Here is a 17,449-nt window from a genome sequence, read left to right on the forward strand (position 1 = left end):
TCCTGGTTGCCCTGGCTCTGTTATTTTTAACTTAGACTTGTCCATGAGCTTCACCACCTAGCTGTGACACTGTATTGTGATGTTTCAGGCACAGGAGTGTAGAATGGATAGGGCACTCCTTCAAATACTTGCCTTATTGGATGCAGTGACTTCTCAGCCCCCGGGCTTTTTGGTGTTTCTGCTGCCCCACAAGCGATAGTGAAATGTCACATTAGTCTTCATTTGAACCAACCTCAGTGCTTTCACTTGGCATCAGTTATTTGAACTGCGTTCTTTCAGACCTGATCAGTTTTGAAATCAATTCCGTTGATGCAGAATTGCCCTGCGTAACTATCTACACAAATCTCTTAATTTAATGAGTGGAGCCACGCTTCAGAGCAGAGCAAAGTGGAGCGGAGCGGAGCAGAGCAGACTGAGGCTGTGCAAAGCTTTACATCTGGCACATTAACGATGAATTAAAATCCCACCCCATCCATAGACTCTTAGAGTGGAAAACCCTTAGAGACCATTGGAGACAATAGTCTCATTTTGCTTATGAAGAAGCCAAGACCCAGGGAGCTAATTTTCCTAGGACCACACAGCTTACTAACAGCAGAATCAAAACTGAAATCCACATTCCTGATTCCCAGTTCTGTGACTCCTATAAAACTATGCCTCCTTCATGGAGATACGTGATCCACCTGTGCCACATTTTAGAATAAAACCAATCATGTTTTGTCTCCACTGAAAATCTTAGGCAGAAACCCTAGCTTTTTTACTATACAGGCCCAACTCAACTAGAAGAGATGTTACATTTTATTTTTTCTTTTGGTGGGGTGAGGTAGGGAGCTTGTTCTTTCTCCAAACAAACTACTTCTTAGTAGAGTTCCCTTCGTTTTCCACCTTTGAAACTTTGGGTTCATCTTTGAAGACTTCTGCTTTATTTCTTCATAAATCAACCATCCAGCCCCATGAATTCTCGCTTCAGTATCTCTTTTGTTCTAAGCCACTCCTTTCTTCACCACCGTCAGCACCCTGATTCAGGGCTTTTTCTGTCTAGCCTGCGCTGTATTGGAGGGGCCTCCTGAAGTGTTTAACTCCCTGCACCCTTCTCCTGCTCCATTCTAACCTGTGCGCTGCTGCAGATTTATCACTGGTGGGAATTCTATCTTCATATTTTCAGTCTAATTTCATACAACTCCCCAATTCAGGCAGGCACATTCCTTTATCTATATTCAATTCAGAGTGTCTTTCAGAATCTTCACAGCTGCATTCTACGATATCTTTTGCTATCAAGTCGATTCCAACTCAGTGACCCCATAGGACACAGTAGAACTGCCCCATAGGGCTTTCGAAGCTGTAGTCTTTATGGAAACAGACTGCCACATCTTTCTCCTGTGGAGCAGCTGGTGGTTTTGAACCACCAACCTTTCAGTTAGCAGCCATGCACTTAAAAACTCCACCACTAGGGCATATTCACTACTGAATTTGCTCTGTCCACATCATCTTCTGTAGATTCCTTTTCTAACCCCCTTGTCAGCTGACTTTCCGTTATCTGATGTAATAGAAATAGCCTTGCACTAGACATTGGGAAAACCACCCATCACCTTCCATGTACTGGCTGTGAGAACTTCTGCATGCCCATTACCCTCTCTGAGCCTCAGCTTCCTCGTCAGGAACGTCAGGGATGAAATTCCTACCTTGTCTCTCTACTGGTTGTGGAAAGATTAAATGAGAAAACAATTGCTAAGTAGTTTTGCAAACATAACACTTTCAGATAGCTCTCCATCTGTGTTCATGAGATGCATCCTCTGTGGTTCATGGCTGCCCATGTGTGGCGCAGGGCTAGACAGCCCTGTTCTTCTGGCTTGCCTGGGGTGAACGGAAAACGGCCGCTAAAGGACCACTGGTTCCCAGCTGTGTGAGCCTCAACTGTCTTTCCTTTACCAGAGTTGGTTTAGCAAATGACCTTTTTAGAAACGCATGCCTTTCTTGGAGAATTGTGGGAGATTGGCCTTTTTTGTTGTTGTTGTTTTTATGAACTTTGTAAACTTTTTATTGAAGTATCCAGAAAAAAAAATTTTTTTTTTTTCTTTATCTAGAAAAGGACGCAGATTCAAGAACCAAAATACTTCTGTCACCCAGAAGCCCCTTGTGCCCGCTTAGTGTCATTAATTCCCCTGGGGGACACCACTGCTGTGACGTCTCACACTGAGGATGCATTTTGCATATTTTTGAGTTTCTTATAAGAAATCACACAGCATGTATATTTTGTGACTGGCCAAGTTTGTTAACATTGTGTTTGTGACATTCATCCATAGGTCGTAATTCATTCGTCCTGATTGCTGCGTAGTATTTCATTGTGTGTATTTAGCCTTGTATTTTTGATGAATGTTAGGGTAGCTTATATTTTGGGATATCATGATTAGCTGTCAACATTTTTAACATGTCTTTTTGGTAAACGTATGTGCAAATTTCTACTAAATATAACCCAGGGAGTAGAATTGCTGAGTTATAGTGTATGAACATGCTCAGCTTTGCAAGATGCTGCCAGACTTTTCTCTGAAGTGGGACACCGATTTACGCGCCAGCCAGCAGAGTGTTAGATGTTCCCTATCCCCGCCCCCACTCGGAATTCACTTTTTTACTCTCGCCGTTAGGGTGGCTGTGTAGGAGTATGGCACTGTGCTTTAATTTGCGTCTCCCTGAGAGGGAATGAATTTAAGCACCGTTATTTATCAGTCATTTGTATACTGCGCTTTGCATTCAATGCTTATTCAAGTATTTTGCCCATTTTTGTTTTGTGCTGTCTGCTTAGCTTTACTTATTGGTTTATAGGAGCTCTTTGTATATTCTGGAAACAAATATTTTGTCAGATATATGTGTTTTGAGTATCTTCTTCCATTCCGAAGCTTTCCTTTTTACGCAGTGGTGTCGTTTGATGAACATAAATTCTTATTTTTAATATAGTCCAATTTATCATTTTTTCTTTATAGTTACTTTAAGAATTGAGGAAATCTTTGCCTTCCTTAAAATCATTAAGATAATTTCCTTTTCGTCCAAAAACTTTATTGTTTTACCATTCGGATGTACATCTACCTGCCAGAGATATGGGTCAAGATTTATTTTTTTCCATTTGAATAATCAGTTGTTGTTGCTGTTGTCAGGTGTCATCAAGTCAGTTCTGACTCATAGTGACCCTGTGTATGACAGACTGTAATACTGCCCGGTCCTGTGCCATGCTCACAATTGTTATTATACTTTAGTTCACTGTTGCAGCCACTGTGTCAATCCATTTCCTTAAGGGGCTCCCTCTTTTTTGCTGACCCTCTACTTTGCCAAGCATGATGTCCTCATCCAGGGACTGGTTCCTCCTGATAACGTGTCCAGAGTAAGTGAGACAAAGTCTCGCCACCAATGGACCAAGTGCCATTTATTAAAAGCAAAATGAGGAAATGCAGCAGCTGTATTAAGAGGGTGAGGTAGCAAGAAGACAATATGAAGACAGTGGAAATCAAGAGAAAATGGCCCAAACTGATAAGAAGGGTGAAGTGAATGAAGTAGGAAGGTATCACCTTCTTTTTTACTCTCTCGCACATGTTAGACACGCAGTAAAAGTTGTTTGTTGAGCACCGTCGAGAGCTCCCCCAGGTGGTGGTGTTGAGCGTGGAGGTGGTAGTGGTACAGGCAGCTTTAGGATAGTGGCGATGTTACCTGAAGGGAGGCCTTGCTTCTCCGGCTCTCAGATGGGCACAGCCCTGGAGGCAAGTCTGTCCTCTCAGCCATGTGCAATGGGAAAGCCCTCTGGGTCCTTTTAGTCCTCCTAGGGTTTGAGTACAAAAGAGCCAACTATTTAGCCGGTCTCTCATGGTTCCTGCTTGGCAACCACATTTCCCACACCATAGACTGACAGCTGCTCAAACCACTCTTGCCCCACAAATGGAGGCTTATCCTAGTGTGACTGATCAGATCAAAATGAAATCCCCAGGACGGCAGGGCAGCAAAATGTCCTGAATCAGACGCAAGCATTGCCAAGCAGTTTCCCCCTAGGCACAACTGCACCACCCGCCATGAAAAGAAATGTATCCCTCTTCAAAACTCATCTCTCTCACACCATAACAAGGCCATCTCTGTCCTTCCAAAGGACTTGGCTCTGCTGGCTCATGGCTCTGACACAGGCATCCACACTGTCTGAGCACCCTGTTCATTGAGGCCTTGAGTGAACAGATGTGTGGATGGCCCAGGAACATGGCGGAGAGGCCCATCTCTGCTTTCCTCGGTGTCGTTGTTGTCTGGATTGAATGAGGCTCTCCTGCCAGTCGGGGATTCAGAACGCCAGGCATCGCTTGCTTATGAACAGTGCTTAGTGTATTTCCCATAATAATGGTCCTGATGAGATAAATAAACTGAGATTGTTGTTGTTGTTAGCCACCATCAAGACAGCTCCAGCTATGGAGGCCCCATGTAAAAAAGAGCAAAACATTGCCCAGCCCCATACCATCTTCATGACCACTGGTATGCTTGAGTCCATTGCTGTGGCCACTATGTATCTGAGTATCTTCTGACCTCGGGGACTCATCTTCAGCACCATATCAGACAATATTCTGTTGTGACCTATAGGGTTTTCTTTGGCTGGTTTTTGGAAGTCTATCATCAGGCCTGTCTTCCTAGTTCATCTTATTCTGTAAGCTCCAGTGAAACCTGTCCCCATGGATGATGGCACTGCTGATATTTGAAATACCAGTGACATAGCTCCCTAGAAGCATGACAGCCACCACAGTATAACAGACTGACAGACAGTGGGAAACTGAGATTAGACATGTTAAATAAGTACGTAGCTTCTGGTAACACTAGCAGCTACCAGTAGGCAGGCAGGCCACAAACCCTGGTGCTCTGAATTCAGATCAGCTCCACAGAACCTCATACATTGTTGTCTTCTCCATGGGGCTGGCAAGAGAAGACAAAACCACAGCCTCCTTTAAAACCTTCTTCTAATATTTAAAGCCAAAAAGACTCCTTTATCTAACTAAATTCTACTGATGCAGTTGAAGCCCTTGTCTTTTTTTGGAGTTCTTTAGGAAGGAAGAACAAGTATGTGCAGCCGCCTCTGAAGTAGTCCCTAATTCGCCCGTGAAATCCCTCCTTATGCCTCTTCCCTTCAGGAGGCAGCAAATAAGCTTCTCTAATTTTCCTCATAATTCTGGATTCTGCTCCTTTCCCCATCTTCCTGCCTATTGCATAAAAAAATTTTTTTTTATTTATTTTTTTTATTGCATAGGTCTCCTTTTTTCTTTTTTCCTCATAATTTAGACGCAAAATTGGAATAGTCTACAATGCTTAACCTAGAAGTCATTGTTAGTTGGTGTTGAGTCAGCTTTGACTCACGGCAACCTTCTGTATAATAGAACAAAATGTTGCCCAGTCCTGCACCATCTTCATGATTGTTGGCATGTTTGAGTCTATTATCGCGGCTTCATGTAGTGCCATCCAAACCATGGGGCTCATCTTCCAGCATTATACTAGACAAAATGTTGTTGTGATCCATAAGGCTTTCTTCCATTGGCTAATTTTTGGAAGTAGAATTCTAGGCCTTTCTTCCTAGTCTGTCTTAGTCTGGAAGCTCTGCTGAAACTTGTCCACCATGGGTGACCCTGCTGGTGTTTGAAATACTGGTGGCAGAGCTTCCAGCATCACAGCAACATGCAAGCCCTGACAGTACAACAATCTGACAGAGGGGTGGTGGAGCCTAGAAGTTAAGCCCTCCTAAAACCTACCTACTCCTCCCAACTTCCAACCTGAGTTCTTACTCCCCACCCCACTTGTTCCCTTCTCCAGGCGGACTGCATCTGCCTTCTCAATGCACACACCTTTGTGTCCCCAGGAGTCTGCTGGTATTTCTGCAAACCTTCCACAACACTGGAATGAACCTGGACCTGCTCATCTCAGACCCATGCCGTTTCACAGAGCAGAGTGACAGTATGTGCCTCACTCGGGGAAGGCAGGAGGCCTCCAAGTTCTCCTGCACACTCCTAAATACTGTATCAAATTGACATGTGCATTTTGTTTTACATCATCCACAAGCACTTTCATGAACGTAAAACTCCAAATTGCAATAATAAAGTGATTAGGTAAAAAGATCGCTTATTTTAAGAATTCTGTTCTGAGTCTTTATAAAGCAACTCTTCTTTATAAGGTAAGCTTCATTAAGGATTTATTTAGTCTATTGCTTCTTCTTTTTTAAGGAAAGTAGCTTGCAGGATCCTTAAAGTTAACCCAATGCCCCACTCCCACCCAAAGCTAAACTTGCTGTTTTTTCGAGGATAATTAATGAGTTTTTCTTCTGAAATCCTGCTTTAGGTGTTTCCTTGTCAAACTCGTATTTTAGATAGATCTTTTCCATATTCTACTGAGATCACTTAAAATTTAGTTTAGTTTTTTTTTTTTTTTAAGAGGTGCTATTAGTGTTTTCTCTTGCCTAGCACAATCTACAGTTGTCATATCTGCTAGGAAACTGTGTTGCTCCAGAGACAGGCAAGAAGGAAAGCTGGCATTGCCAACCACTGGCTCCGAGTGAAGTGTGTTATCTCTATTTTACTGGCCATATGCAAGGTAAAGTCAAAGAGCATAGGAAAGGAAGCAGGAATGCTGACTTTTTCTTTTTTAATCAATAAATACAAGTGTAACTTAGCTGTCAAAGTGGGGTGGCCTAGCCAACTTCTGGATTCTAGGAAGGACGTTCATGTCACACAGTGGAACCACCAGTATTTCAAATGCCAGCAGGGTCACCCATCATGGACAGATTTCAGCAGAGCTTCCAGACTAAGACTAGGAAGAAAGGCCTGGTGATCTAGGTAAAAAAATTAGCAGATGAGAACCAATGGATCACAGCAGAACATTGTCTGATATAGTGCTAGAAGAGGAGCCTCCTAGGTTGGAAGGCACTGAAAATAAACAGGGGCAACAGGAATGGACTGAAGTACACCAATGATCGTGAAGACAGCACTGGATCGGACAGTGTTCCCTTCTGTTGTTCATGGGGTGCTGTGAGTTGGAGCTGATTCGGCAGCAACAAGCAACAGTTTTACGAAGAAGGCAACTAGAGACACAGAGAAGTTGAGGATGGGATTATAACTGCAACTACTCACTTGGTGATTTGTAGAAAATTATTATTTGCCAAAATTGGCAGAAGACAAGGCAGCATGTTACACTAGACTAATAACCATAGAAAAAACACGAAAGATATTTGAAGAGCCTGCTTCCCTTCCAAGGAAACCTTGGTGGCACAGTGGTTAAGTGCTATAGCTGCTAACCAAAAGATCGGAAGTTCAAATCCACCAGACGCTCCTTGGAAACTCTATGGGGCAGTTCTACTCTGTCCTATAGTGTCACTATGAATCGGAATCAACTCAACAGCAATGGGTTTTTGGTTACTTGCCTTCCTACCCTCACCCCCAAAAGTGCCAGTATAAGATGGCTTTGTAGGTAACGCTTATCAAATTTTGAAGGAATAGAAAATTATTTTGCTACTTAAACTTCTCCAGGACACAGAAAAGTATGAAATATTTCTCAATTCATTTGTGGAATAACTCACATTCTAACATTTGATGAAGCTATTGAACAAAATAAAAACCATAGGAACATCTTATTAATTAAGATGGGTGAAAAATCCAAAACAAAGTCATGATAAACCAAGTCTAGGTCTTCATTTAAAGTTTATTCCATCACGTGGAGTTTATTCCAGGAGTAAAAGTGAATCCAATAAAAGGATATTTATAATGTGATCCTTCTTATCAGTGAGTCAAAGGACAAAATGCATTTAGTCTTTGTAATAAATTTCAAAAGACAGTCTAATACTGACTTGAGCAACACCTCTTCCTTATGAATCTTGGAATTCGAAAGACAGTCCCTTATTAGAATATATATATATTTCAAATGAATAGTGCATTAAATTACAACAGTACCCTTAAGTCCAAATAGCAAATAGGTTTTCTCCCTCCTTCTCTTACTTTTTCACTGATCATGAGGCCCTTCTGAATTCCACAGGAAACCATGCTTAGCTGGGCAGCAGTATCTGCTCCATCCAAACTCCAGTGGTATTTCTATTAACGTGACAAATTGACTGTAATGTTCATCAGGAAGAATAAGCGATAAGAATAACCAAGCGCATGTTGAACAATACTCGGATTTGCTTTGGCATACGTTAATATATCCTGTGACATGATACAGTGAAACCTGTGCGAGCCGGACTTCACGGCACTGCCTTGTTTTTCTGGCTCTTGCAAGTTTTCCACCTTTGACAGGGTGCAGTCTGACCACTTTTCTATCCCCCTCTTAGTGGAAAACATTTGCGTTTTCCTTCTCTGACAGGTTTCCACCTTACACAGGTTTCAGCTTTCACAGAATTTACCCTAATAACTTCAATGGCATAATAATTGGATCGGTGCAGACAGGGACAAAGATATTTAGCTTATAATATGGTAGAATTTGAAGGCTTTGGAAAAAAGATGGATTATTTAATGAACCAGTCTTTTTTATTGTTCATTATAGTAAAACTCAGGAATTATGAAGATAAGTGCTTTGTGTAATATGCTTGATATTGTGATAAATACAATAGTTTTGTTCATAAAAAAGCTACAAAAAGGGTTTAGGATATTTTAATACCCTTTCCCATAGCAATATAGTAGTTAAAAACCAGTCACTGTCGAGTCAGTTCCAACTCATGGTGACTCCATGTGTGTCAGAGTAGAGCTGTGCTCCATGGGGTTTTCAACGGCTGATTTTTCAAGAGTAGTCACCAAGCCTTTCTTCCAAGACACCTCCGGAAGGACTCAAACCTCCAGTCTTTCAGTTAACAGCTGAGTGCTTAACTGTTTGCACCACCCAGTAACTCCCATAGCAGTATAATTGTGTGTATTGTAATATTCCAAATCACCTGAAGAATTTGGTCAAGGTTATTTTTTACAAGCATTGTTGATTGATCATAATAAAAAGCAAAAACTTACACAGCACTTACTAAGTGCCATGCACTTTTCTCAGCCGATTATATATATTAAAGCTAATGTAATCATTTAAGCAAACATTTAAACAGAGAGGTGATATTATTACTCCTCATCTGATAGACGAGGAACCTGGGGTGCAGAGCCTTTAGGTGACTTTTCCATGGCCACATATTTAGGAAGCAGGAGAGTTGGGATTTAAGCACAGGCACTCTGGCTCCCTTGAAATGTCCTCTCTGTGTAAATCAGGGAGCGAGGCATTGGTTTGTGGTAGACTGATGGTGTGCTTGTTTTTAGTTTAGCCACAGTAATGCCACAGCCAACTATCATTAACCCTGGTGGCGTAGTGGCTAAGGGTTTGGCTGCGAACCAAAAGGTCAGCAGTTCAAATCTACCAAGCACTCCGTGGAAACCCCATGCGGCAGTTATACTCTATCCTATAGGGTTGCTATGAGTTGGAATTCACTAGACAGCAATGGGTTTGGTTTGGTTTTTTGGGGGTATCACATGATTTATTGAGGGCAGTGGTGGGTCAGCGATAGAACTTCACCTTCCTTGTGGAAGACTCAATTTCAAATCCTGGCCAGTGCACCTCTTGTACAACCACCACCCATCAGCCAGTGGAAGCTTGTGTGTTGCTATGATGCTAACAGATTTCGGCAGGACTTCCAGACTAGGAGAGGCTAGGAAGAAAGCCCTGGCAATTGACTTCCAAAAATTAGTCGGTGAAACTGCTGTGGATCACAACGTTGAACCTGCAGCAGCGGATCACCGGGATGGCTCAAGACCAGGCAGCCTTTCCTCCCTTGTGTCTGCGGTGGCCACGGGTTGGGCTGTCTCCATGGCGGCTCCCAACAGCAACAGTGTTAATCAGGGGAAGTCGCTCAGCGCTCAGTCTCTAACGTGGCTTTTTCCTTTTCTCAGGGACCTGATGCCGAGAACCCTGGAGGGGCAGATCACCATGGAGAAGACGCCCAGTTACTTTGTCACGCGGGAGGCACCGGCACGCATCTCGGCCATGTCCAAGGACACCAAGCTGATCGTGGTGGTGCGCGACCCCGTGACCAGAGCCATCTCGGACTACACGCAGACGCTCTCCAAGCGGCCCGACATCCCCACCTTCGAGGACCTGACGTTCCGAAACCGCACGACAGGCCTCATCGACACGTCGTGGAGCGCCATCCAGATCGGCCTGTACGCCAAGCACCTGGAGCGCTGGCTGCTGCACTTCCCGCTGCGCCAGATGCTCTTCGTGAGCGGGGAGCGGCTGATCCGAGACCCGGCCGGCGAGCTGGGGCGCGTGCAGGACTTCCTGGGCCTCAAGAGGATCATCACCGACAAGCACTTCTACTTCAACAAGACCAAGGGCTTCCCCTGCCTCAAGAAGGCCGAGGGCAGCAGCAAGCCCCACTGCCTGGGCAAGACCAAGGGCAGGACCCACCCCGAGATAGCCCCGGAGGTGGTGCGGAGGCTGCGGGACTTCTACCGGCCCTTCAACCTCAAGTTCTACCAGATGACGGGGCACGACTTCGGCTGGGATGGATAACCATATAATTTAAAAAGAAAAATATTGAAATATAATATATTTTTTTACCAATTGGTAGAGGAGAGGCAGTTTAATATTTGTGCTGAAAATATTTGTTTCAGTATTTTTTTCCGATGAATGTTGAGATTGTTCTCACCCCGGCCCTCACCTCAGTGTGTAACCAACACCAAACATTTGGATAAAAAATGAAAACTTCACTCATCCAAATACTTTCAGTTCTCAGCGTTTATTTTATCTATTATATACACAACTGTAAACAATGAGGATCAGTTGTCATTAAAAGTTTTAAGGAAATCCTGAGGGTAAAAATCTCTATTTTTTTTTTTTAAACAAAGTCCCTGATAAAATGGATATTTTATCAGTGTTGTGTTTCCTCCTTTAATTTTCCCTGTGCCCTTTTCTCAGACCATTTCCCACGTGATAATGCTGTATGTTTGTACGTGACTCCATTTTTTTCACAATGGCTTCAAGTACATCTTTTTTTTTATTCTTACACTATGTAGTTTAAGAACAATAATATAGAGATGATTACCCCCATTTTACAGATAAGAAAACTGAGTCTCAGGCAGCTTAGATGATTTGTCATTTTATCATGAAGCCAAATGGTGGTCTCTGAGCAAAATCCCATCTTCCACTTGTTCCCTATGTCATGCCACTCCTTCTGGGGAGAATGGCCAATAAAGGCATCACTGTCTTTAGAAAGTTTGCTTGTTTTTGGATGATCTGAGAAGGCACGGGGTTTCTGTTGCTTTGTAAATTCCAAGGTACCCTTGGGGCCCAGGCTCATTACACAGCGGGGCTTGTCCTCAAGGATACCACTCACGCCTGGGCACAACAACCTTTCAGGGCCAACCTTGGCTTGTTGGAGTACCTCGTGATGTGGAGATCTCAGCTTGATTGACGTTGAGAGAAATTATTGGATTCTTTTTTTTTGTATTGAGAACAAGAGGGACAGCCCCACTAGGAACAGGCCAAGATGTGGCAGGAACATAACTTAACCATTTGTTGATTTGATTGTCATTTTTTAAAAAGAAAAACCCACGTCAGTAATAGCTTACAAGCGTAAGTGCTGTTTTCTTTCACCTCTTTTCAAAGAAAGAACGCCTGCCTCTCTACGTATCTCGTTTCTGACCTTGGAGATAGTGCTAGAAAATTTCAGTTAAAACTTATTTTTAATGCTTCATTTTTCATGGATGGAGAACCCTCACTTTGCCACTTTATCTTTTTTCCCATTCCTTACTCATACTGGTTATAACCTAATCTTCATTAATATTTGGAAAATATTCTAAGAAATATTGATTTGGGTAAAATGATGGCTAATCCTCTTCTCCTGTGTGTTCTTGCCCATCCCCCATTTAAATTGCTCGAATAAATCAACAGTTTATTAAGAGTATTCCTTTCCTCTCTGAGTGGGCGTTAACAAGACTAGCATTAATGAGAATTAAATTGGTTTGGAGAGAAGCACATATGCCCAAAATATATAAAACATTTGTAATTACTCTGTCAACAGCGTTTTATTACAGGTTCAAACCCAAGAGGAAAATGTCTCCTGTCTCAAAGAAGTTTCTTATATCTGCCGATACTTAAAGTACTCTAAAACAATATGCCTTTTTCTTCTCCAATGTTGTCAGTCACAAGAAATTAAAAGTTACTTTAAAATATGCATCACAATTGTGCACTTACCACAGACGCTATAGCCTGCGATGTACTTTTTTAAACTGTGTTTTAGGTGAAAGTTTACAGCACAAACTAGTTTCTCATTCAAAAATTTATACAGTAAGTGTTTTGAGATGTTGGTTGTAATCCCTGCAATGTGTCAGCACTCTCCCCCTTTCCCTTCCCATCCCAGGTTCTCCATGTCCATTCCTCCAGGTTTCCTGTCCCTTCCTGCCTTCTTGTCCTTGTGTTTGGGCAGGTGTTGCCCACTTGGTCTTCTATACTTGATTCCTCGTGTGTGTTATTGTCTGTCTCACAGGCCTGTCTAATCTTTGGCTGAAAAGTATACTGTGGGCGTGGCTTCAGTTCTGAGTTAGCAGTGTGTCTGGGGTCATAGTCTCAGGGGTTCCTCCAGTCTCTGGCAGACCAGTAAGCCTGGTCTGTTTTTTGTGAATTTGAATTTTTTTCTTCATTTTCTCCCTCTCTGTCTGGAAAGCTCTATTGTGACCCCTGTCAGAGTGATGGGTGGTGGTAGCTGGGCACCATCTAGTTATTCTAGACTCAGGCTGGTGGAGGCTGTGGTTCACGTGGTCCATTAGTTCTTTGGACAAATATTTTCCTTGTGTCTTTGGTTTTCTTCATTCTGCTTAGCTCCAGATGGGGTGGAACCAATAGAAGTATTTTAGATGGCTGCTCTCAAGCTTTAAGGACCCCAGACACTACTCACTGAAGTAGGATCTAGAGCATTGTCTTTATGAACTATGTTATGTCAGTTGACCTAGATGTCCCCAAAAATCTTGGTCCCCATTCCTCAGCCCCAGTAACTAGGTCCCTCAAGGTGTTTGGATGTGTCTAGGCAGCTTTCATGGCCTTTGCCTTGGTCAAGTTGTGTTGACCTCTCCTTTCCCATTGCCAAAGTTAGTACTTGTCTAGTACCTAGTTAGTGATTTCTCTTTCCTGGTATCCCTCCCTCATAACCATCAAAGATTGTTTTTTTTTTTTTTTTTTCTATGTGTAAACCTTTTCTTGGGTTTTTATAATAGTGATCTCGTACAATATTTGTCCTTTTGTGATTGACTTATTTCACTCAGCGTAATACCCTCCAGATTCATCCATGTCGTGATATGTTTTGCAGATTCATCATTGTCCTTTATCATTGTGTAGTATTCCATTGTATGTAAGTACCGTAATTTGCTTGTCCATTCATTTGTTGGCGGGCGTTACGTTTTCTATCTTTTTGCTTATGTGAATAATGCTGCAGAACATGGGCTTACATATGTCTTTTTGAGTGATGCCTCTTAATTATCTAGAATATATTCCTAGGAGTGGGATTGCTGGATTGTATGGTATCTCTCTTTCTAGCTTCTTAAGGAGGCGCCATATCATTTTCTATAATGGCTGTACCATTTTACATCCCCACCAGCAGTGCATAAGAGTTCCAGTCTCCCCACAACCTCTCCAACACTTGTTATTTTCTGTTTTTTTTTTTTTTTTTAATTAATGCCAGTAATATCAGGGTGAGATGGTAGCTCATTGTAGTTTTGATTTGAATTTCTCTAATGGCTAATGATCACGAGCTTTCCTCACGTGTCTGTTAACTGGCTGAATGTCTTCCTTGGTGAAGTGTCTGTTCATATCCTTTGCCCATTTTTTAATTGGAATATTTGTCTTTTTGTCATTGAGGTCTTGAAGAATTATACAGATTTTCATGATGAGACTGTAAGTACTTTTTGAGAAGCTTAATGCATTAGGGTTAAAATGAAGGAAAAACCTTTTAAATTTCTAGATATTTTGTTATTGCTTCAAATCTTTGGATTTATTTCTTAATATTCCATTTAACAAAGTCAAAACCAAAAAACCAAACCCAGTGCCGTCGAGTCGATTCTGACTCATAGTGACCCTATAGGACAGAGTAGAACTGCCCCATAGAGTTTCCAAGGAGCGCCTGGTGGATTCGAGCTGCCGACACTTTAGCAGCCATAGCACTTAACCACTACGGCTGCTAACCAAAAGGTCGGCAGTTTGAATCTGCCAGGTGATCCTTGGAAATCCTACGGGGCAGTTCTACTCTGTGCTATAGGGTGACTGTGAGTTGGAATTGAGTTGGAAACAAAGTCAAAGAAACCCCAAATCCAGGCTGCCTTTTTCCAGTTGATTTCCTTCACTCTGTGCCCTCAATTCTCCAGTGCTACGGCCTTGTTTTCGTTCTGCTTGAATCATCACTAGCAGCAAGGAGATTCATTTTAGCCTCTTATCTTTTCTTTTAACTCATTTTATTTGGGCTCCTGATTCTTTTGCAAGCATTCGCTTGGTGTTATGTAAAAGTAGCATGTGCAAAGAAGCAAACACACCTAACAATTACATTCAGCAACCTTTGTCTTTTTGTATGGAAGAAACAATAAAAGAATACAGTGACAAGGACCTCTACTTACACATAGACATTTTTGTTCATATTATTTTAAACATTAATGACTACAACAGCACTCCAGGAAACCTTTTAACTTCCGAGATTTCATAAGATTGCTGGAAGTTACGGAGTCCCAACAAAATGTATAAAGACCTAGGCTCAGCATACACTTAACATTTTCTCCAGAACAGAAATTTTCCACTTCTGCCTCTCCATGGCACTGATTCTCGCTGTGCTTGCTCTTGACCTCAGATTTCTTTTCAACACTGTTGTACATGTGTTTTGTACATGTAGCTACATCAAATAATAGGCTTCGCTTTCGATTTGAACATTTTAGCCATCCTTCCTCTAAGCTGCCTGCTCCAAAGCTCTGCCTACTGAACACCTTAACGCTTCATAAAACTAATTGCTATGCCGTCAACTCTGACTCACATGACCCCACGTGTGGCCGAGTAGAACTGTGCTCCACAGTTTTTAATGGTTGATTTTTTTTTCCCCAGAAATAGTTCTCCAAACCTTTCTTCTGAGGCACCTCTGGACAGACTCAAAACTCTAGCCGTTAGGTTAGCAGCTGAGCTCGGTAACTGTTTGCACCGCCCAGAAACTTCTCACTCTTCTGAGAGGTAGAGCACTGTCTCTCTGAAGAACATACAGAGACAGTCTCCAGCTTCACCAAGAGCACTTGGCTTCTAAGTCCACATCTACAGCGTATAAATTCTCCAGATCAGTAACTTTTAAGGGAAATTAATAACTGGAAATCCATAGGCTCCCAGAGAATGAATATTTCTAGAAGTATTACTCCCATTCTAATTTTCTTATTTTCCAAGAATCTTCAAAGTTAGAATAAACTTCACTGGTCATTTGAACCAGATCTCTATTCAGCACTTGGATTCTTTCTTTAGCTGGTTGTGCAGGGCTTAAAACATTGAAGCCTGTAAATTCTAAACTCTTGACTTTGCAGCTGTAAAGGGGATATATTTCCCCTAAGTGTCCTCAATGTGTTCGACCAGCTGAGACCTGCCAAATCTCCTGTTACCCAGGAAGATATAGAAATTCAATATGTGAATAAATGAATGTGCCTGTAAAATAATAATACTTTATATTCCTATAACAGGTTATGCTTTCAGGTGCATCACCTCACTCACTGTAAAGCAACGGAAGCTCTCCACTCTTATTAGTTCCATTTTACAGATGGAAAAACTAATGCTTAAGATAGTGGTTCTCCAGGAAGGGCAATTTTGTGCCCCAGAGTCATTGGACGATATCTGCAGACATTTTCGATTGTCATAACGGGGGTTAGGAGGAGGGAAGGGTGCTGCTATCACCTAGTAGGTAGATACCAGGATGCTGCTAAACGTCCTACAGTGTACAGCACAGCACCCAAAGAATTTTCCCACCCAAATGTCAGTAGTGCCAAGCTTCCTGGTTTAAGATGAAGTAATCGGTCACAGTATGTGTCAGAACCAGGTCTAAAAGCCAGATTCTAAAACTTCTTGAATGGTAATCCTTTCACTTCAGCACTCTTGAGTTTTTCTCTTGACAACCTTTTGCTGTCTCTGTCAAGTGGCTCCATTATAGTCTGCGTCAAGACTGGCTTTGCCAGGCCGGGAGAAGCGCTAAAGGCAGACATCACTGAATGGGGCTTTTACGCCTGAGACACAGAAGTAGCTTGTAAGAAATGTGTACTGCATATCTATGAAGTGGAATCAGTCAGTCTCGGGTGGAAAAGTAATATTCCGATACAACATTTCTAAGGTTTTTTTTAAGACTTGTGTTTTCATTTGCTTTTGTGACAGTGCCATGACTATTCCTTGTTACCTGACACAGCCAAAATGTCAAGAGATAGAAGTAAATGTCTACACTTCTGTTAGAAGCTAAATCCCGATGGATGTGCTGTGGTTAATAAACATACTCCATGCTGAATAATAACAAAGAAAAGCAATTTCCTGCTGCCACATTTTCTAGAAACCCCAGAACTTTGTGTGTACCTCCATAGAATCAGGAAAGAAGAAAAGAGTTTACGCTTCTCAGACATAGGAAAATATGAGGAAAATGTTCCTAAGATTCAATCCTGTGCAACCCTTGGTGTAGAAAAAAAAGGTGCGATCGAGTTGGCCCCAACTCATGGCAACCTTACCCGTGATGCACTACGTAGGGTTTCAGTGGCTGACTTTTCAGAAGCTGATCACCAGACCTTCCTCCTGAGGCACCTCTGTGGACTCTGACTCCCAAACTTTTGGCTGCCGGCTGCACTTGTGAACTGTTTGCACTACCCAGGGCCTTTGTAGCAAGTTCTCCTGTTTTTATCCTGTAATCACTGAACAGTTGTTCTTTGGTGCCATCCTCACAATTACTGCTGTATTTGAGCCCATTGTTGCAGTAACTGTGTCAATCCATCTCCTGGAGGGTCTTCCTCTTTTTCACTGATGCTCTGCTTTACCAAGCATAATGCCTTTCTCCAGGGACTGATCCCTCCTGATAACACATCCAAAGAGCAGGAGGCAAGGTATCACCATCCTTGCTTCTAAGGAACATTCTGGCTGTCCTGCTTCCAAGACAGGTTTGTTCGTTCTTCTAGCAGTGCATACCCAAACCAAGTGCCGTTGAGTCTCATAATATCTTCAATATTCTTCATCAAAGCCATAATTCAGAGGCATCAATTTTTCTTCAGTCTTCACTATTCATTGTCCAGCTCTCACATACCTAGTGAGGCAATTGAAAACCACATGGGTTAGGTCAGGCGCACCTTAGCCCTCAAAATGCTATCTTTGCTTTTTAACATTTTAAAAGGGTCTTTGTCAGCAGATTTGCCCAATGCAATATGTCCTTTAATTTTTTGACTGCTACTTACATGGGCATTGATTG

The 17,449-nt window shown here is 42.3% G+C and overlaps 1 protein-coding gene across 1 annotated transcript in view; it reads left to right on the plus strand.

Annotated features, from left to right (window-relative positions):
- HS3ST3A1 (heparan sulfate-glucosamine 3-sulfotransferase 3A1) overlaps positions 1–13,258 on the plus strand; it is a 142,214-nt gene extending 128,956 nt beyond the window's left edge. Inside the window, exon 2 of the mRNA XM_049861555.1 lies at positions 9,900–13,258. Coding sequence (XP_049717512.1) covers positions 9,900–10,521 — 622 coding nt within the window. The 3' untranslated portion in view covers positions 10,522–13,258. The remainder of the gene's footprint in view (positions 1–9,899) is intronic.
- The last annotated feature ends 4,191 nt before the right edge of the window (positions 13,259–17,449 follow it).

This window comes from Elephas maximus, chromosome 19, assembly GCF_024166365.1.
Source record: "Elephas maximus indicus isolate mEleMax1 chromosome 19, mEleMax1 primary haplotype, whole genome shotgun sequence".
Taxonomy (NCBI): Eukaryota; Metazoa; Chordata; class Mammalia; order Proboscidea; family Elephantidae; genus Elephas; species Elephas maximus.